Raw genomic sequence first — 18,873 nt, 5'->3', positions numbered from 1 at the left:
CGTCCAACCCCCTTGGGGTAGCACACGGTGTGCCTCAGGGCCTGGTCCCCACTTACCTCCCCCTGTTCTCCACTCTCTCAGACTTTACGCTCCAGCTCCGCTGAAATACTTTCCATTTTCACCATGTGCCGTCCTCTCCTGCCCCTGGTTCTGAGCACGTACTGGTCCCTTCTTATAGAACATTGCTCTTCTCTCCTGCCTTGCCTGTTTAGCCCTTGTCATCCCTCAGGTCTGAGTCTAAATGTGAATTCTGCCAGGACTCCCTCACCCCCTCACAGGACCAGATGAGGGGCTCCCGCAAATGTTCTGTGGCATTCCATGTTGATGGCGTGCTCCACGCTGGGCTGGAGATGCCGGTACACTTAGCTGTGTCCCAGGGCACTCACAGTCCCCTGGGACACACTCACAGATCAGAATCACGTGCCGTGGTATCCTTGCTGTCCTTTGCCTCCCCTGGCCATGCCTGGCACCGAATGGAGGTTCAGTACATGGAGGAGGGATGGCATGCCCGTGTGCACCAGCTTCAGGATGCGTTCACATTCGCAGGAACCCTGGCCGCCGCTTGGAGGCATTGGAACTCTTTCTTTTCAGCCTGGTCCAGCCCCATCCACATCTCTGCATGATAACCCATGCCAACCAATACACTAATTATTCTGGACCAGGGTTTTTTTTGTTTCTGGGGGTTTTTTTGCCCAGAACCTCTTTTTATTCTCCTCCATGGTGATTAACTCCAAATACCATGGAGACTTCCAGGACTCTTTATACCCCTGCCTAAAGCCTAGATCAGAGTGGGTCTAAGCGTAAGTTTGCTCTGGGGAGACAGAAGATAGGGAGAGAAGATCATGGCTATGCAGCACATGCCTCCTCCGTGAGCTAGCGCTGGCTGAGCATTTTACACGGAGCAGTTCATCTGATTGCCACCACAATCCTATGAGGAGGGAAGTCTTAGTCCCATTTTCTAGGTGAAGAAAGAGAGGCTACACTTATCTAGTCAATTAATGGTTTAGCCATAATTTGAACCCAACAATAGCCTCACCACAAGAATCCGCAACTCTTAAGTCAAGACCAAAAGTACCACTCCAAGAATCTCAGAATAAAAAGAGAAAGAAAGAGATACTATCATAATTTCTTACCTCTTCCCAGCAACAGTACTGAAGCCCTGACTCTAGTATTCCTAGGAAAGGAGAGGGGGTAGCTTTGGTGTGTCCTTCCTTCTGGACAGGTCTCTTCCACAAAAAAGAGAAAGAGGGGGGCCAGGGGCTGAGGCAGGCCCACAGAGGACCTGCACTGAAGATGGAGGGCCACTCGACCTGTGGTGTGTTGGGAACAGCAAGGAAAGCCAGACCTGGCCCTCCCTCAGCCCCATCTCCTCTCCCCATCCCGCCCAGCCTCCTGGAGCAGGATGATTCGTGCTGGGGGCTGGGACTGCATCAGGATGTCATCTGAATTCTCAGGGGGGAGGTGATCTCCAGCACTCATCTGTGTTTGTGTCCTCTCCCTGGCAGTGCCCTGTGGCGGGAACGTCACCTCTTTCAATGGCACTGTGTACTCCCCGGGCTTTCCCAGTCCCTACTCCAGCTCCCAGGACTGTGTCTGGCTGATCACCGTACCCATTGGTCATGGCATCCGCCTCAACATCAGCCTGCTACAGACGGAGCCCTCTGGAGACTTCATCACCATCTGGTAGGACCAGCTGCCATGTCAGCAGCCAATGAGAAAGGGGCACTAACTGGGGTCTAAACTGGGTCACCCATCTATTTGTCCAGAATACCACGAGCAGAATGGTTTTAAATGGCTGTCAGCCTCTTGGGTCTCAGATAAACATAGTGGAATGAGGACTTAGCTTCAATTAGCCTTTTTGACTCCTTGGAGGGAAAGGAATGGCAAGACAGTGGTTCCCAACCTGGAGTCCTGCTGGGGGTCAGTCAGAGTACCAACGGGTGTGGGAATGGGAAAGGGCGTAGATGAGCAGACTTCTCAGTATTTCCAGAGTCCAAACCAAAAGTCTACATTTACCTAAGATAAGCTACCTGAACTAATGAAAGAGCTTTGGAGTGGAATTTTGTGAAATCCCACTGGTCATCTCATGCTGAGCCAGTGCTGACCACAGAACTGTCCGCAGTGAGAGAAATATTCCATATCTGTGAGGTCCAATATGGCAGCCACTCTACACGTGGCCATTGAGCACTTGAATGTGACTAGAGTGACTGAGGAGCTGATTTTTAAACTATTAAAGTTTAAATAATTTAAAAGTAAATAGTCCCATGTAGCCTCATGGTTACCAAACTGGCCAGCTCAGCTCTGAGTTATATAGTTAGCGTATCTTGAGTTAATTTTAAAATGGGAATGTGAATTATAAGTTGATAAGTGCAGTTTCCTAGACAGCTTTTTTTCCAAACCACTGAATCTTTGGACAAAGATATAATTTAAACATTCTTTGTTTGGAGGTTCTGGGAATCAGCAGAAGATAGTAGGATTCTCTTCTCAAAATTTCCAGGGCTGGATAACTGTCACCTGACTGCCCTGGATTGATTTCTCACTTAGTTTCCAGACAATGGCTAAGAACAAATGGGAGGGACTGGATAAGGTTCCAGGGAAGGCAACACAGGGATGTCTCTCTGCTCACTGAAGGCCGCTGACACACCAGGTGGAACAGGTAGGCATGGTGACCGGTGACGTGCAGGACCTTCTTTCCTGTTGCAGGGATGGGCCGCAGCAGACGTCCCCACAGCTCGGAGCCTTCAGCCACAGCTTGGCCAAGAAGACACTGCACAGCTTATCCAACCAGGTCCTGCTCAAGTTCCACCGTGATGCGGCTGCGGGTGGGATCTTCGCTATAGCTTTCTCCGGTCAGTATGGAAGCCTGGGATGGGGCGGGGCAGACTCTCAAGTCCTGGGCTTGACTCCTGGCTCCCGCGTTTGCCAGCTGTGGGACTTGGAAGAGTAACATAGCTTCTCCGCCTCGGTGTCCTCAGGGTTATGAGAATGCAATGTGTAGGGTATGTGAGAGCTCCCAGCACAGAGCTCCATAAATGTGAGTCTTCCTTCCCCTCCACGCTAGCAGGGCGGAGAGGCCCATGACACTGATGCTTGGCACCAAGTTCAAGTTCAGAGTCAGCAGGGTGAGGCTTCTTTCTTATCCATCATTCACACCAGCTCCCTGGCTGGTCTATCCCTTTACCTGTGCCCCACCCTGTCCCTCAGCACATTCTAGAGGCTTGTCCCACTCCAGAGGAATCCAGGGCCTCTGTCGACCCCACAGGAACTACTGTGCACAGACAGAATCAGGGAGAATTCAAGTAGAGGAGCATGAACAATTCAGGGTGCATCTGTCCTTATCGACAGCCTACTTTCTTCTAAAAGTCCAAGGTTATGGACCCAGGTATTTCCTCATTTTTGTTATAGTGGACACAGCATAGAAAAACTTATAAAAAGTTCTCCGTGGGCTTGTGCCCAGCCATGAAATAACCCCCCTTGTTTACAATTTGCAGAACATTGCGTCTATTTGGACTGGAAATCAGGAAGGCTTGACTTTATTCCTGGCTCCACCTCAAGTCAATGTCTGACCTTGTGTAGGTCTGTCCCCAGCTTGAGAGCTCAGTTTCTTCACCTGCGGAATGAGGGGCTTGGAGTTTGTGACCTCTAAGAATTCTGTGAGGTAGTTAAGCAGCTGTTATTACCCCCAATTCACAAATGAGGAAATGAGGGCCAAGGAAGGCAGGAGGGCCTGCCCAAAATTGCATGGCTATAATTGGGAGGAGAAGCCAGTCCTCGTAGCTCTGCACTGACTGCTCCAGTGGGACCGCACGGTGTTACTGCCTCACACGTGCATTTATAGACACATGAATGCATCCAGCCCTAAGTCCTTGGGAGAGTTAGTGATATCGAGACAGAAAGAGACAGAAACAACATTGTTGAGAGCATCGGAAGCTCCAGCCGCTGTCCCCAAGGAGCTTGGGCCCAGGTGAGCATGACATGGAGATGAGAAACCCACCATCTCATTCTGCCGTGGTACCCACACACCCCTCTTGTTGGGCACACTTCTCACCCCATTAATGGGACCCAGGTCTTGAAGGCTATGTCATTCTGACTCCATGTGACTTGCCCATAGAGTGATAGAGTGTGGACTCCAGAGTCACACAGACTTGGGTTCAAATCTCTGCTACATATTAGCTATGTGACTGTGGGTCTGTCGTTTACCTTTCTGAGCCTCGATTTCATTATCCACAAAATGGGAATCATATCAGTACCTAACCTCACAGAGTTAAATGAGATCATGTATGGGAATGCCTAGCTCTAGGCACAGAGTATAAAAGGTACTCAATAAATGGCAGTGTTAATAATAATCATCATCATTATCATGATCATCATTATTATTATATTTAGAGATTAGCAGGATCCATATGAAATCACCTCAGTCCTAGGCCAGATCTCTGGTCCCTGCCCTGGGGCGTCCTTGTTCCCGAGTTCTCCTGAGTAAGTCTGCCCAGGAGAGCACTTGCTTCTGTGTGTGTCCTGGCCACTGTGCCCCTGATGCCCTCAGATGAGACATGAGACCCTTAGGTGCTTGCTCAGACCATGGTCCAAGGCCTCATTGACTAGAGAGCAGACAAGGGCCTGGGCGAGAGGATCTACTGCTAGCCCAGGCCAATGGGCTTGGGTGGGACAGGCTCTTTGCAAGGGGCCGAGTGAGCAAGAAGGCACCTTCCACCCACTCATAGGGCTTTTGATAAATTGTGGAATATAGCAATGTGTAAAAATTGTGTGTAACATTCGTGTGCCATTTAAAGAAGAAGAATAAGATGAACACCCATCGCTGAGCCTAAGAAAAAGAACACCAGTGCCTTTGAAGCCCCTGTGCACTGCCTCCAACACGTTCCCCCTGCCCAAACCCCAGAGTTAACCACGGTCCTGAATTTTCTGTTAACCATTCATTGCTTTGCATTATAATTTTACACCATAGGTGTATGTCTCCAAAAATACATACTGTTTCATTTCACATGTTATTTCTGTTATGTAAATAGAATTGTTCAAGAAGTGTTCTTCTGTGACCTGCTTTTTCCACTCAAAATTAAGCTTTTGAAATTCATGCGGATGCATGTGACTAGATCTAGTTCATTTTTCAATGCCGTCTAGTATTCCATTGTGTGAAAATAGTGATTTATCTAGTCTACTGTTAATAGGCATTCAAGTTATTTTAGTTCAAACAATATGAGCATTGTTGTACATTCCTTCTTGTGGACAAGAGTTTCTCTAGGGTACATGCCTGTGTGGAATTGTGAGGTTGTAAGTGTTCACATATTCAGTTTTACTAGGTAATGCCAAATTGATCGCACGAAGTAGTTATAACAATTTACACTCTTCCTAGCAACAGAGGTAGAGCTTCTGTTGCACTACATCCTTGCAAACACTGGACTTTATTGGACTTTTAAATTTTTGCCAACCTGGTGGATAGCATTTCACTTTTATGTTGAAGATGAGGATGAGCATCCTTTCATATCTTCATTGTCTATTCATGCTTCCTGCTCTGTGAAATGCCTGCTCCCCATACAGCTTTCTTCCCCCAAGAAGAGATAACAAACAAGTAAGCAGACAAATAAAATCTTTGCAATTTGTAATATGTGCTATGAAAGAAACAAGTAAGATAGCAAATGAAAAGGTAGAGAATCTACTTCATGTAGAATAATTGGGGAAAATGTGTCTTAAGAGTTGGTATTTGAGACTAGAACTAAAGAAAAAGAAGGAGGCTGACTTGCAAAGAGCAGGGATTGGGAATGGGATGGGGGAAAGAATGTTTGTCTTTTTATAGCCAAACATTAGCCCTAAGTAAATTTCCTTTCATATAAGAACCAAAAAGAAGAAAAATACCTTAAGGAGACTTATGGCAATATTCTACAGTATTTTTTTTTTAATGACAAAATAGGATTAGAATTGCAGAGAAAAATGCCCTGGGAAACATATAGTTTAGGAAATAGAAGTAAATTTTGGAAAGCATCTGCTTCCAGCATAAGAGTCTAGGTAACATGGACACCAAATAAGAGCTATCTGGCTGAGAGGTTAATAAAAGGGGAAATCGTACCCCACCTGATAGGATGCAGTGAGAAGGACCCAGCATCACTTCTGTAATCGTCCCATCAAAGATGTACAACCTGAATCTAATCATGAGGAATCAGACAAACCTAAATTGAGGGTAATGTATGTAATACAGTGTTACATACTAGAAATTAACTGGCATATAATTTTCAAAAGTGTAAAAGTCAAGAAGGTCAAGGAAAGACTTTAGAACTGTTGCAGACTAAAGGAGACTAAGAAACATGACAACGAAATGCAACGTATGGTTCTGAACTGGATGCGTTTGCTATTAAAGACTTTATTGAGACAAGTGGTAAAACTTGGATGGAATGTAAGGATTAGGTGGCAGCAACATAGTGTTAATTTCCTCCTTTGGTGCTTATATTGTGGTTATGTGGGAGAATGTGCTTGTTTATAAGAAATGCATGCTAAAATATTCTGTGGTTATAGGGCATCATGTTGGCAACTTAATTTTCAACTGGTTCATGAGAAAAGTTTTGTGTACTATACTTCCAACTTTTCCTACACCCGTGTGATTGTTTTAAATTAAAAATTTTATTTACTGGGGAGCTAGCTATAAAAAAGAAATGCAATTGCACAGTTTAGATTGGCATACGAACCAGCAAAGAGCAGAACTGATGCCGTAGAAAAACTATGCAGAGATGTGGAGGACAAATCAGAAAAGCTCCACATGAAGAGGGAAAAGGACAAGGACTTGAAAATGATAAAGAAGATGGTAAATAAGGAGATCCAGTGACCAAAGAACCAACGTACTGATAAGAAGTATTTATGAGTAGAAGAACCTGATGGATAGAATAGAAATAATAAAATAAAACTCTTCTGAGATGAAGGAAAATCTGTGCATATAGGATGAAAGAGCTCACTGTATACCAGGAGAAATCAAAAACAGCCTGACAAGTTTTCCAAATTATAAGGATGAAGGGTGGAGGAGAGCTACTAGAATCCAGGCTGAGAAAATCAACTACAAGGAGCCAAAATCAACAATTCTCAGATTAATTATATTTGGCATTTAATTCCAGAAAATAAAGGAGGCATTTGTAGAGATGTTCAAGAAAAAAAAAAAATTGTTGGGCAAGAGACAGTCATTTGTAGATATCCAAGAGCTTAAAATTAGTGTCAACCAAAGTCTTAATTTTTTTTTTTAAACATCTTTATTGAAGTATAATTGCCTTACAATAGTGTGTTAGCTTCTGCTTTATAACAAAGTGAATCAGTTATACATATACAATATGTTCCCATTTCTCTTCCCTCTTGCATCTCCCTCCCTCCCACCCTCCCCATCCCACCCCTCTAGGTGGTCACAAAGCACCGAGCTGATCTCCCTGTGCTGTGCGGCTGCTTCCCACTAGTTATCTATTTTACATTTGGTAGTGTATATATGTCCATGACACTCTCTTACCCTGTCACATCTCACCCCACCCCCTCCCCATATCCTCAAGTCCATTCTCTAGTAGGTCTGTGTCTTTATTCCCGTCTTGCCACTAGGTTCTTCATGGCCTTTTTTTTTTTTTTTTCCCCTTAGATTCCGTATATATGTGTTAGCATACTGTATTTGTTTTTCTCTTTCTGACTTACTTCACTCTGTATGACAGACTCTAACTCCATCCACCTCATTACAAATACCTCCATTTCATTTCTTTTTATGGCTGAGTAATATTCCATTGTATATATGTGCCACATCTTCTTCATCCATTCATCTGTCGATGGACATTTAGGTTGCTTCCATGTCCTGGCTATTGTAAATAGAGCTGCAATGAACATTTTGGTACATGACTCTTTTTGACCTATGGTTTTCTCAGGGTATATGCCCAGTAGTGGGATTGCTGGGTCATATGGTAGTTCTATTTGTAGTTTTTTAAGGAACCTCCATACTGTTCTCCATAGTGGCTGTATCAATTTACATTCCCACCAACAGTGCAAGAGTGTTCCCTTTCCTCCACACCCTCTCCAGCATTTATTGTTTCTAGATTTTTTGATGATGGCCATTCTGACCGGTGTGAGATGATATCTCATTGTAGTTTTGATTTGCATTTCTCTAATGATTAATGATGTTGAGCATTCTTTCATGTGTCTGTAGGCCATCTGTATATCTTCTTTGGAGAAATGTCTATTTAGATCTTCTGCCCATTTTTGGATTGGGTTGTTCGTTTTTTTGTTATTGAGCTGCATGAGCTGCTTGTAAATCTTGGAGATTAATCCTTTGTCAGTTGCTTCATTTGCAAATATTTTCTCCCATTCTGAGGGTTGTCTTTTCGTCTTGTTTATGGTTTCCTTTGCTGTGCAAAAGCTTTTAAGTTTCATTAGGTCCCATTTGTTTATTTGTGTTCTTATTTCCATTTCTCTGGGAGCTGGGTCAAAAAGAATCTTGCTGTGATGTATGTCATAGAGTGTTCTGCCTATGTTTTCCTCTAAGAGTTTGATAGTGTCTGCCCTTACACTTAGGTCTTTAATCCATTTTGAGTTTATTTTTGAGCATGGTGTCAGGGAGTGTTCTAATTTCATACTTTTACATGTTCCTGTCCAATTTTCCCAGCACCACTTATTGAAGAGGCTGTCTTTTCTCCACTGTATATGCTTGCCTCCTTTATCAAAGATAAGTTGACCATATGTGTGTGGGTTTATCTCTGGGCTTTCTATCCTGTTCCATTGATCTATATTTCTGTTTTTGTGCCAGTACCAAACTGTCTTGATTACTGAAGCTTTGTAATATAGTCTGAAGTCAGGGAGCCTGATTCCCCCAGCTCCATTTTTCGTTCTCAAGATGGCTTTGGCTATTCGGGGTCTTTTGTGTTTCCATACAAATTGTGAAATTTTTTGTTCTAGTTCTGTGAAAAATGCCAGTGGTAGTTTGATAGGGATTGCATTGAATCTGTAGATTGCTTTGGGTAGTAGAGTCATTTTCACAATGTTGATCCAATCCAGGAACATGGTATATCTCTCCATCTATTTGTATCATCTTTAATTTCTTTCATCAGTGTCTTATAATTTTCTGCATACAGGTCTTTTGTCTCCTTAGGTAGGTTTATTCCTAGATATTTTATTCTTTTTGTTGCAATGGTAAATGGGAGTGTTTTCTTAATTTCACTTTCAGATTTTTCGTCATTAGTGTATAGAAATGCAAGAGATTTCTGTGCATTAATTTTGTATCCTGCTACTTTACCAAATTCATTGATTAGCTCTAGGAGTTTTCTGGTAGCATCTTTAGGATTCTCTATGTATAGTATCATGTCATCTGCAAATAGTGACAGCTTTACTTCTTCTTTTCCGATTTGGATTCCTTTTATTTCTTTGTCTTCTCTGATTGCTGTGGCTAGGACTTCCAGAACTATGTTGAATAATAGTGGTGGGAGTGGGCAACCTTGTCTTGTTCCTGATCTTAGTGGAAATGGTTTCAGTTTTTCACCATTGAGGACAATGTTGGCTGTGGGTTTGTCATATATGGCCTTTATTATGTTGAGGAAAGTTCCCTCTATGCCTACTTTCTGCAGGGCTTTTATCATAAATGGGTGTTGAATTTTGTCGAAAGCTTTCTCTGCATCTATTGAGATGATCATATGGTTTTTCTCCTTCAATTTGTTAATATGGTGTATCACATTGATTGATTTGTGTATATTGAAGAATCCTTGCATTCCTGGAATAAACCCCACTTGATCATGGTGTATGATCTTTTTAATGTGCTGTTGGATTCTGTTTGCTAGTATTTTGTTGAGGATTTTTGCATCTATGTTCATCAGTGATATTGGCCTGTAGTTTTCTTTCTTTGTGACATCTTTGTCTGGTTTTGGTATCAGGGTGATGGTGGCCTCGTAGAATGAGTTTGGGAGTGTTCCTCCCTCTGCAATATTTTGGAAGAGTTTGAGAAGGATAGGTGTTAGCTCTTCTCTAAATGTTTGATAGAATTCACCTGTGAAGCCATCTGGTCCTGGGCTTTTGTTTGTTGGAAGGTTTTTAATCACAGTTTCAATTTCAGTGCTTGTGATTGGTCTGTTCATATTTTCTATTTCTTCCTGGTTCAGTCTTGGCAGTTTGTGCATTTCTAAGAATCTGTCCATTTCTTCCAGGTTGTCCATTTTATTGGCATAGAGTTGCTTGTAGTAATCTCTCATGATCTTTTGTATTTCTGCAGTGTCAGTGGTTACTTCTCCTTTTTCATTTCTAATTCTATTGATCTGGGTCTTCTCCCTTTTTTTCTTGATGAGTCTGGCTAATGGTTTATCAATTTTGTTTATCTTTTCAAAGAACCAGCTTTTAGTTTCATTGATTTTTGCTATTGTTTCCTTCATTTCTTTTTCATTTATTTCTGACCTGATCTTTATAATTTCTTTCCTTCTGCTGGCTTTGGGGTTTTTTTGTTCTTCTTTCTCTAATTGCTTTAGGTGCAAGGTTAGGTTGTTTATTCGAGATGTTTCCTGTTTCTTGAGGTAGGCTTGTATTGCTATAAACTTCCCTCTTAGCACTGCTTTTGCTGCGTCCCATAGGTTTTGGGTCGTCGTGTCTCCGTTGTCATTTGTTTCTAGGTATTTTTTGATTTCCCCTTTGATTTCTTCAGTAATCACTTCGTTATTAAGTAATGTATTGTGTAGCCTCCATGTGTTTGTATTTTTTACAGATCTTTTCCTGTAATTGATGTCTAGTCTCATAGCGTTGTGGTCGGAAAAGATACTTGATACGATTTCAATTTTCTTAAATTTACCAAGGCTTGATTTGTGACCCCAGATATGATCTATCCTGGAGAATGTTCCATGAGCACTTGAGAAAAATGTGTATTCTGTTGTTTTTGGGTGGAATGTCCTATAAATATCAATTAAGTCCATCTTGTTTAATGTATCATTTAAAGCTTGTGTTTCCTTATTTATTTTCATTTTGGATGATCTGTCCATTGGTGAAAGTGGGGTGTTAAAGTCCCCTACTATGATTGTGTTGCTGTCAATTTCCCCTTTTATGGCTGTTAGTATTTGCCTTATGTATTGAGGTGCTCCTATGTTGGGTGCATAAATATTTACAATTGTTATACCTTCCTCTTGGATCGATCCCTTGATCGTTATATAGTGTCCTTCTTTGTCTCTTGTAATAGTCTTTATTTTAAAGTCTATTTTGTCTGATATGAGAATTGCTACTCCAGCTTTCTTTAGATTTCCATTTGCATGGAATATCTTTTTCCATCCCCTCACTTTCAATCTGTATGTGTCTCTAGGTCTGAAGTGGGTCTCTTGTAGACAGCATATATATGGGTCTTGTTTTTGTATCCATTCAGCCAGCCTGTGTCTTTTGGTGGGAGCATTTAATCCATTTACATTCAAGGTAATTATCGATATGTATGTTCCTATTCCCATTTTCTTAAATGTATTGGGTTTGTTATTGTAGGTGTTTTCCTTCTCTTGTGTTTCTTGCCTAGAGAAGTTCCTTTAGCATTTGTTGTAAAGCTGGTTTGGTGGTGCTGAACTCTCTCAGCTTTTGCTTGTCTGTAAAGGTTTTAATTTCTCCATCAAATCTGAATGAGATCCTTGCTGGGTAGAGTAATCTTGGTTGTAGGTTTTTCTCCTTCATCACTTTAAGTATATCCTGCCACTCCCTTCTGGCTTGCAGAGTTTCTGCTGATAGATCAGATGTTAACCTTATGGGGATTCCCTTGTGTGTTATTTGTTTTTTTTCCCTTGCTGCCTTTAATATGTTTTCCTTATATTTAATTTTTGACAGTTTGATTAATATGTGTCTTGGCGTGTTCCTCCTTGGGTTTATCCTGTATGGGACTCTCTGTGCTTCCAGGACTTGATTAACTATTTCCTTTCCCATATTAGGGAAGTTTTCAACTATAATCTCTTCAAAAATTTTCTCAGTCCCTTTCTTTTTCTCTTCTTCTTCTGGTACCCCTATAATTCGAATGTTGGAGCGTTTAATGTTGTCCCAGAGGTCCCTGAGACTGTCCTCAGTTCTTTTCATTCTTTTTTCTTTATCCTGCTCTGTAGTAGTTATTTCCACCATTTTATCTTCCAGGTCACTTATCCTTTCTTCTGCCTCAGTTATTCTACTATTGATCCCATCTAGAGTATTTTTAATTTCATTTATTGTGTTCTTCATCATTGCTTGGTTCCTCTTTAGTTCTTCTACATCCTTGTTAAATGTTTCTTGCATTTTGTCTATTCTATTTCCAAGATTTTGGATCATCCTTACTATCATTATTCTGAATTCTTTTTCAGGTAGACTACCTATTTCCTCTTCATTTGTTAAGTCCAGTGTGTTCTGAGCCTGCTCCTTCATCTGCTGTGTGTTTTTCTGTCATCTCATTTTGCCTATCTTACTGTGTTTGGGGTCTCCTTTTCACAGGCTGCAGGTTCGTAGTTCCCGTTGTTTTTGGTATCTGTCCCCAGTGGCTAAGGTTGGTTCAGTGGGTTGTGTAGGCTTCCTGGTGGCGGGAATTAGTGCCTGAGTTCTGGTGGATGAGGCTAGATCTTGTCTTTCTGGTGGGCACGTCCACGTCTGGTGGTGTATTTTGGTGTGTCTGTGGCCTTATTATGATTTTAGGCAGCCTCTCTGCTAATGGATGGGGTTGTGTTCCTGTCTAGCTAGTTGTTTGGCATAGGGTGTCCAGCACTGTAGCTTGCTGGTCGTCGAGTGAAGCTGGGTCTTGATGTTGAGATGGAGATCTCTGGGAGATTTTTGCCGTTTCGTATTACGTGGAGCTGGGAGGTCTCTTGTGGACCAGTGTTCTGAAGTTGGCTCTCCCACCTCAGAGGCACGGCCCTGATGCCTGGCTGGAGCACCAAGAGCCTTTCATCCACACGGCTCAGAGTAAAAGGGAGAAAAAATAGAAAGAAAGAAAGAGGCTATAATATAGTGAAGTAAAATAAAGCTATTGTAAAGCAAAGCTATACAGACAAAATCTCCCCCAGAAGCATATACATATACACTCACAAAAAAAAGGAAAAGGGGAAAAATTAATGTCTCCTGCTCCCAGAGTCCACCTCCTGAATTTGGGATGATTCGTTGTCTATTCGGGTGTTCACCAGATGCAGGCACCTCAAGTTGTTTGTGGAGCTTTAATCCACTGCTCCTGAGGCTGCTGGGAGAGATTTCCCCTTCTCTTCCCTGTTCGCACCGCTCCTGGGGTTCAGCTTTGGATTTGGCCCCGCCTCTGCGTGTAGGTCGCCTGAGGGCGTCTGTTCCCCGCCCAGACAGGACGGGGTTAAAGGAGCAGCTGCTTCGGGGGCTCTGGCTCACCCAGGCCGCGGGGAGGGAGGGGTACAGAGGAGGCGGGGCGAGCCTGCAGCGTCAGAGGCCGGCGTGACGTTGCACCAGCCTGAGGCACGCAGTGCGTTCTCCCGGGGATGTTGTCCCCGGATCCCGGGACCCTGGCAGTGGCGGGCTGCACAGGCTCCCGGGAGGGGCGGTGTGGAGAGTGACCTGTGCTCGCACACAGGCTTTTTGGAGGCGGCAGCAGCAGCCCCAGCGTCTCACGCCCGTCTCTGGGGTCCGCGCTGATTGCCGCGGCTCGCGCCCTTCTCTGGAGTTCGTTTAGGCGGCGCTCTGAATCCCCTCTCCTTGCGCGCAGCGAAACCAAGAGGCAAGAAAAAGTCTCTTGCCTCTTCGGCAGCTGCAGACCTTTTCCCGGTCTCCCTCCCGGCTAGCTGTGGTGCGCCAACCCCTTCAGGCTGTGTTCACGCTGCCAGCCCCAGTCCTCTCCCTGCGATCCGACCGAAGCCGAGCCTCAGCTCCCAGCCCCGCCCCCCCCGGCGGGTGAGCAGACAAGCCTCTCGGGCTGGTGAGCGCTGCTCGGCGCCGAGCCTCTGTGCGGGAGTCTCTCCGTTTTTCCCTCTGCGCCCCTGTTGCTGTGGGATCCGCGCTGATAGCCGCGGCTCGCGCCCTTCTCTGGAGTTCGTTTAGGCGGCGCTCTGACTCCCCTCTCCTTGCCCGCCGCGAAACAAAGACCAAAGTCTTAATTTGAATTGTTACTCAAGGATGTAGCCATCCAACAAAGGATGAACCACTAACTCAATATAGGGAAGTTGTTTAAAAGAAAAGATAAAAATGGGAAGCATTGATTAATCTTCCATGGAGGTGGAATCAATAGATATTATTCAATTATTGATTTTATAATTAGGAAAAGAAGGGTTCCAAGTATATATTTTAGTCATTAATAAATTAAAAATCAACTGTAGTACTTCCAAATTGCTAAAAGAAAAAAATGAAGCAAAATACAATTCACATATAAAAGGAAGGAACACTGTAGAAACAGATACAGAAAACACAGAATAAGCACAAAATAAAATAGTTCAGTTATTATAACAAATACAAATTTATTAAAGCCCAATTCCCTATTAAAAATACAGACTCTTAAATTAGGTTGAACACAATATAACTAGATTTTCCATACCAGGAGTACCACTAAGACAGTACGACAGCTTTAAAATAAAAGGCTGGGTGGTGACATTTGGCAAACACAACAGTAACAATCAAAGAAAAGAGTAGAATTCAAAGCAAAAAGCATGCAATGGAAAAAGTGGATTCTTTCATATTAGAGAATAATCTGTAATGAGAATTTTTAAATGATAAGCCTACTGGGAAGGTTACAGGGAGCAGTCCACTTAGTGGTGGGCAGGCTGAGAATATGTATCAAAAGGTTAACACAGTGTGATTAACTGCAGTGGAACTATTTTCAGGTGTCTGCCCAGCTCATAATGCTGTCCTTAACAGCCCCTCTCATGTGGGCACCTGTCAGCTATGTTTGCACATCATGACTCCCCTCCACATACACCCACAACCCCAGAAACAGTAGCTGGAAATAAAGGTGGGTACCTGACCTGACTCCAGATGCTCTCTTTTGGGAACTTGAAATTGAACCTGAGAGATTCTGCTTCTGCCTGGACTCGTCTCCTGAAGAGAGAAGATACAAATCCAGGAGCAATGGATTGCCTGTCTTCTACCGTCCAAGGAGACTGAGAAATAGAAAAGCCCTGTGTGCAGAAAGAGAATCACTGAGACACATGGGAAAGTTCCCTGGGTTCCTGGTGGCCCTTCAGTATCTTGTCCTCTACCTTGATGAAGTCTGGCTACAAATCCACCCTTGGGTTCACTCTTCTCGAAGAGGCTTATTTTGCTTCTTCTACCCTGAGTTGATTTATGTTACTTACACCCAGGTTTCCTAATTAACAATGATCTAGGACCCACCAATCCTACTTCTGGAAATTGTTCAAAAATATGTGTATAAAGATATTCCTTGAAGTGCTATTTATAACAGGTAAATTAGAAACAATCCAAACATAAAATAATAGGAGATTAGGTGTGCAAATTGTGACACACACACACACAAATGGAGGAAAATATAGTCATTAAAAATCATTCATGTAGAATACAATTCATTGATTAAGGCAAATGTTTATTTTATATTGTTTATATTGTTAAACTGATATTTTGGGGCTCAGATAACTAAAGGATGCTGTGATTATGGACCCCTAACCTAGACCACAGCCACCCCTCCTTGTGAGGTTCTTGAGAAAGCGATATATACAGGGAATAATGGCAAAGGAAGGCATTTTAATATTAGCTGGGCTTGAACCCTAAATCCAAATTCAGAGCCTAGAGTCATCGGGTAAACTGAAATGAACCAAGTGAACTGCATTTTTCCCTAAGCTAATTGGCTTTTTTTTTTTAAACATCTTTCTTGGAGTATAATTGCTTTACAATGGTGTGTTAGTTTCTGCTTTATAACAAAGTGAATCAGTTATACATATACATATGTTCCCATATCTCTTCCCTCTTGCGTCTCTCTCCCTCCCACCCTCCCTATCCCACCCCTCTAGGTGGTCACAAAGCACCGAGCTTATCTCCCTGTGCTATGCGGCTGCTACCAAACGTAAAATAGATAGCTAGTGGGAAGCAGCTAATTTGGCTTTAAAAGCTTTAGAGATAAGGCCAATTCAACACACCCATCAGCATGAGGAGGAACGTATCCAGAGTGTCAGTGGGAAAGAATTCTATGTGCAATGAATGACCCACAATGACTACTGCTGAGCTGACGGCTGCATGACATAAGCAAATGAGCCCTGCCCACTAGTTAGCATGTTAACACATAATGGAGTCTAAGCTGTATCAGTGCCTCACCCCCCAGGGGAACAAGGGGGATGGAGACCAAAGGAAACAGGAGTCTTGAATGGCCCCCTGCCCTAGAGTTCTGCAGCAATAACATGGTAGATGCAGTGGGGGGGGGGTGGGGGGGGTGGGAGGGAGGGGAGTTATCTGTAAAATATCAAAAGTCATACAACAAAATGCTAGCAATGGCTATGCGCAGGTGGTGGGACTTGGGGAATTTTTGTTTTATTGCTTTTCAGTATTCCACCAGCTTTCTGCATTGAGCAGAAATTTGTAATTTTTTAGAAGTTAATTTTTAAAATGTAATGGGAAATCACCCGATCAAACAAATAACCACAAACTATAAAATATCCACACTGTGTTTAGGTGGAGATTTCTTTTATTGATTTTTTTTCTGGGAAAGTTAAGTGTGTCGTAGAAGGTTTTAGAAGGTATGTTTTAAAGGTAAGCACGAGGCTGAGAATGGAAGGAATCAAATTTTTTTAAGCTCTATAAAGGAAAACATTGAGAATTGGCTAAATAAACATTTAATGCTTGTACAAGTCAAAAGAGTGCCATAAATAGATGGGAGCAAATGATAAATTGGGAAATAATAGGCAAAGATCAATCTTAAATATATTGTACATAGAGTTTTTCAAATTTTTAGGAAAAATAGAGGCAAAGGACATGAATAGAGAGTTAAAAAGAAAAATGCAAAGAGTCCATTAACATATGAAAAAAATATTCAGCCTAACTGGTTGTCAAATGCCAATAAAAGAAAAGAAGTGGTACTCTGCTGTCTATCGAGTTGACAAAGATTAAAATTGATGACTATTCCCCCCAGTGGCTCTAAGTTCTGTGAGGCAAGGACTGTGTCTCTTTACTCTTGCATCATCCACACCTAACACAGTGCCTGACCCAGGGCAAACCCTCAATAGATAATCATTAGATGGACCAGATGAAAGAAGAATGACAGCACCCAGGGTTGGAGAAACTGTCGTTCTGTGGACGGTATCTGTTGGAGCAATTTTCCTGGAAAGAAAAATGGAAGTATGTATCAAACACAGACCTGGTCCTCCCTGATTTATGTTAAATCAAGATTAAACCTGTCTGGTTACCCCAAGAGGGCTTCATAAAGCTATGTGTCACTCAATATGACGTGTTTCAGTGGACACATCTGTAGAAAAAATTAAAGTTAAATCCTCAAAACGTAATACAACATTTTAAATAAACTACATGCAGGAGAACTCTTAAGTTACATTCCAGATATGATTGGTAAAATGTCAGAATGCCATATGAACATTTGGAACAGGTATTTCAGGTGCCACTGGCTCTGAGGTTATCACAGAGTGATGTTCACTGTGAAGGGTCCACCACCCAGCACTGTCCCAAACACGTTCTCGCCATGCCTTTCGTATTTAGCCTTTGTTTCTGCCTAAGGTTTCTGTCTCAAGCTGAAAAGTCTGCAATGTTCATGGTGCAATATGCAATGCATAGAACTGCTGTTTTGTTACAAATATACTAATCACTGGGTGATCATGAAGTGATGCTTTAAGTATTTACTTTCTAGCAGAGTGGTTTGTTGCATATATATAGGTATTTTGTAGTTTTCAGTACTTTTTGGGTCTTGGGTTATGCATTATAATTTTTTCCCATTTAAAGTAATGGGAAGTAGGCTCCTAGTAGCGTCTTGACACAGAATGTCTGATTTCCAGGAATGGATTATTGATGTTCAGTGGGAGATGCCTGTACTTTAAAAAAGTCATACACTCTAGTCATTCCTAGTTTTATAAAAAGAAAAGACTTCATAAAAGATGCATATATAGAAGGATGTTCATCACAGTTTCACTTTAAATTGCAAAACTTTGGAAATCTAAATGGTTTACAATAGAGTATCTGTTAAATAAATTTTAGTAGATTATATGATTAAATCCTATGAGGTCATTTCAATCATACTTTTGAAGGAATGTGATGACATGGGAAAATTCTTGCAATATAATAGTAAGTGCACAAGGACCAACACAAAGTATGTAATATGGTGCAAATTTTGTAAAAGAAAAATCTATGTGCAGAAAATATATACCCTAAGAATTTACAGTAAAGGGTTAACAGTGGTTATCTCTGAGAAGGCAATGGATGAGTTTAATTTTCCTCTTACTGTTCTCATAGAAAATCTCAGATTTTCTTTAATGATAATGTGTTACATTTGTAAATTTTTTAAAAAATGCTGTTTCAAAAAACATAGCAAAGTTTGAAGTGACTTTGGAAATAATAACAGCAACAGCATTGGCAACAGCAGCTAACACATCCAGCACTCAACCACGTACCAGATAATGAAAGAAAGCCAAGTTATGAGCCCACCCTGAACTTTGCCTCGGTAACACCTTCCCGACACAGGCCAGTCTCTGCCCAGAGGGATGGCTTCTGGTTTAGAAAATCCACTGAAGCCAGAGTGTTTAGCCAAAGGTCAGAAGAGAAACAAGCTGTCTTCGCTGGTCCCCCACGTAAGCCACACACAGCATTTAGATGCTGAGTAGTGGAAAGAATATGGGATTTGAGAGCAGCCAGACCTGGATTCAAATCCTGTCTGTGCCACTTACTTCCTGTGTGACCTTAGAGAAGTAACTGAAGCTTTCTGAATCTCAGCTTCCTCATAAGTAGAGTGAGAACATCTCGCAGGGGGATCAGCTATTGTGAGAATTCAAGGTGACAGCG

The 18,873-nt window shown here is 42.3% G+C and overlaps 1 protein-coding gene across 1 annotated transcript in view; it reads left to right on the top strand.

Moving 5' to 3' along the window:
• Positions 1-18,873, top strand: part of CSMD2 (CUB and Sushi multiple domains 2) — a 676,782-nt gene that overhangs the window by 561,755 nt on the left and 96,154 nt on the right. Inside the window, exons 43-44 of the mRNA XM_057529595.1 lie at positions 1,506-1,683; positions 2,704-2,849. Coding sequence (XP_057385578.1) covers positions 1,506-1,683; positions 2,704-2,849 — 324 coding nt within the window. The remainder of the gene's footprint in view (positions 1-1,505; positions 1,684-2,703; positions 2,850-18,873) is intronic.

Source organism: Balaenoptera acutorostrata, chromosome 1, assembly GCF_949987535.1.
Source record: "Balaenoptera acutorostrata chromosome 1, mBalAcu1.1, whole genome shotgun sequence".
NCBI classification, from domain to species: Eukaryota; Metazoa; Chordata; class Mammalia; order Artiodactyla; family Balaenopteridae; genus Balaenoptera; species Balaenoptera acutorostrata.
Note: the sequence above shows the minus strand (reverse complement) of the source record. Positions and strands in the feature narration are given on the sequence as shown.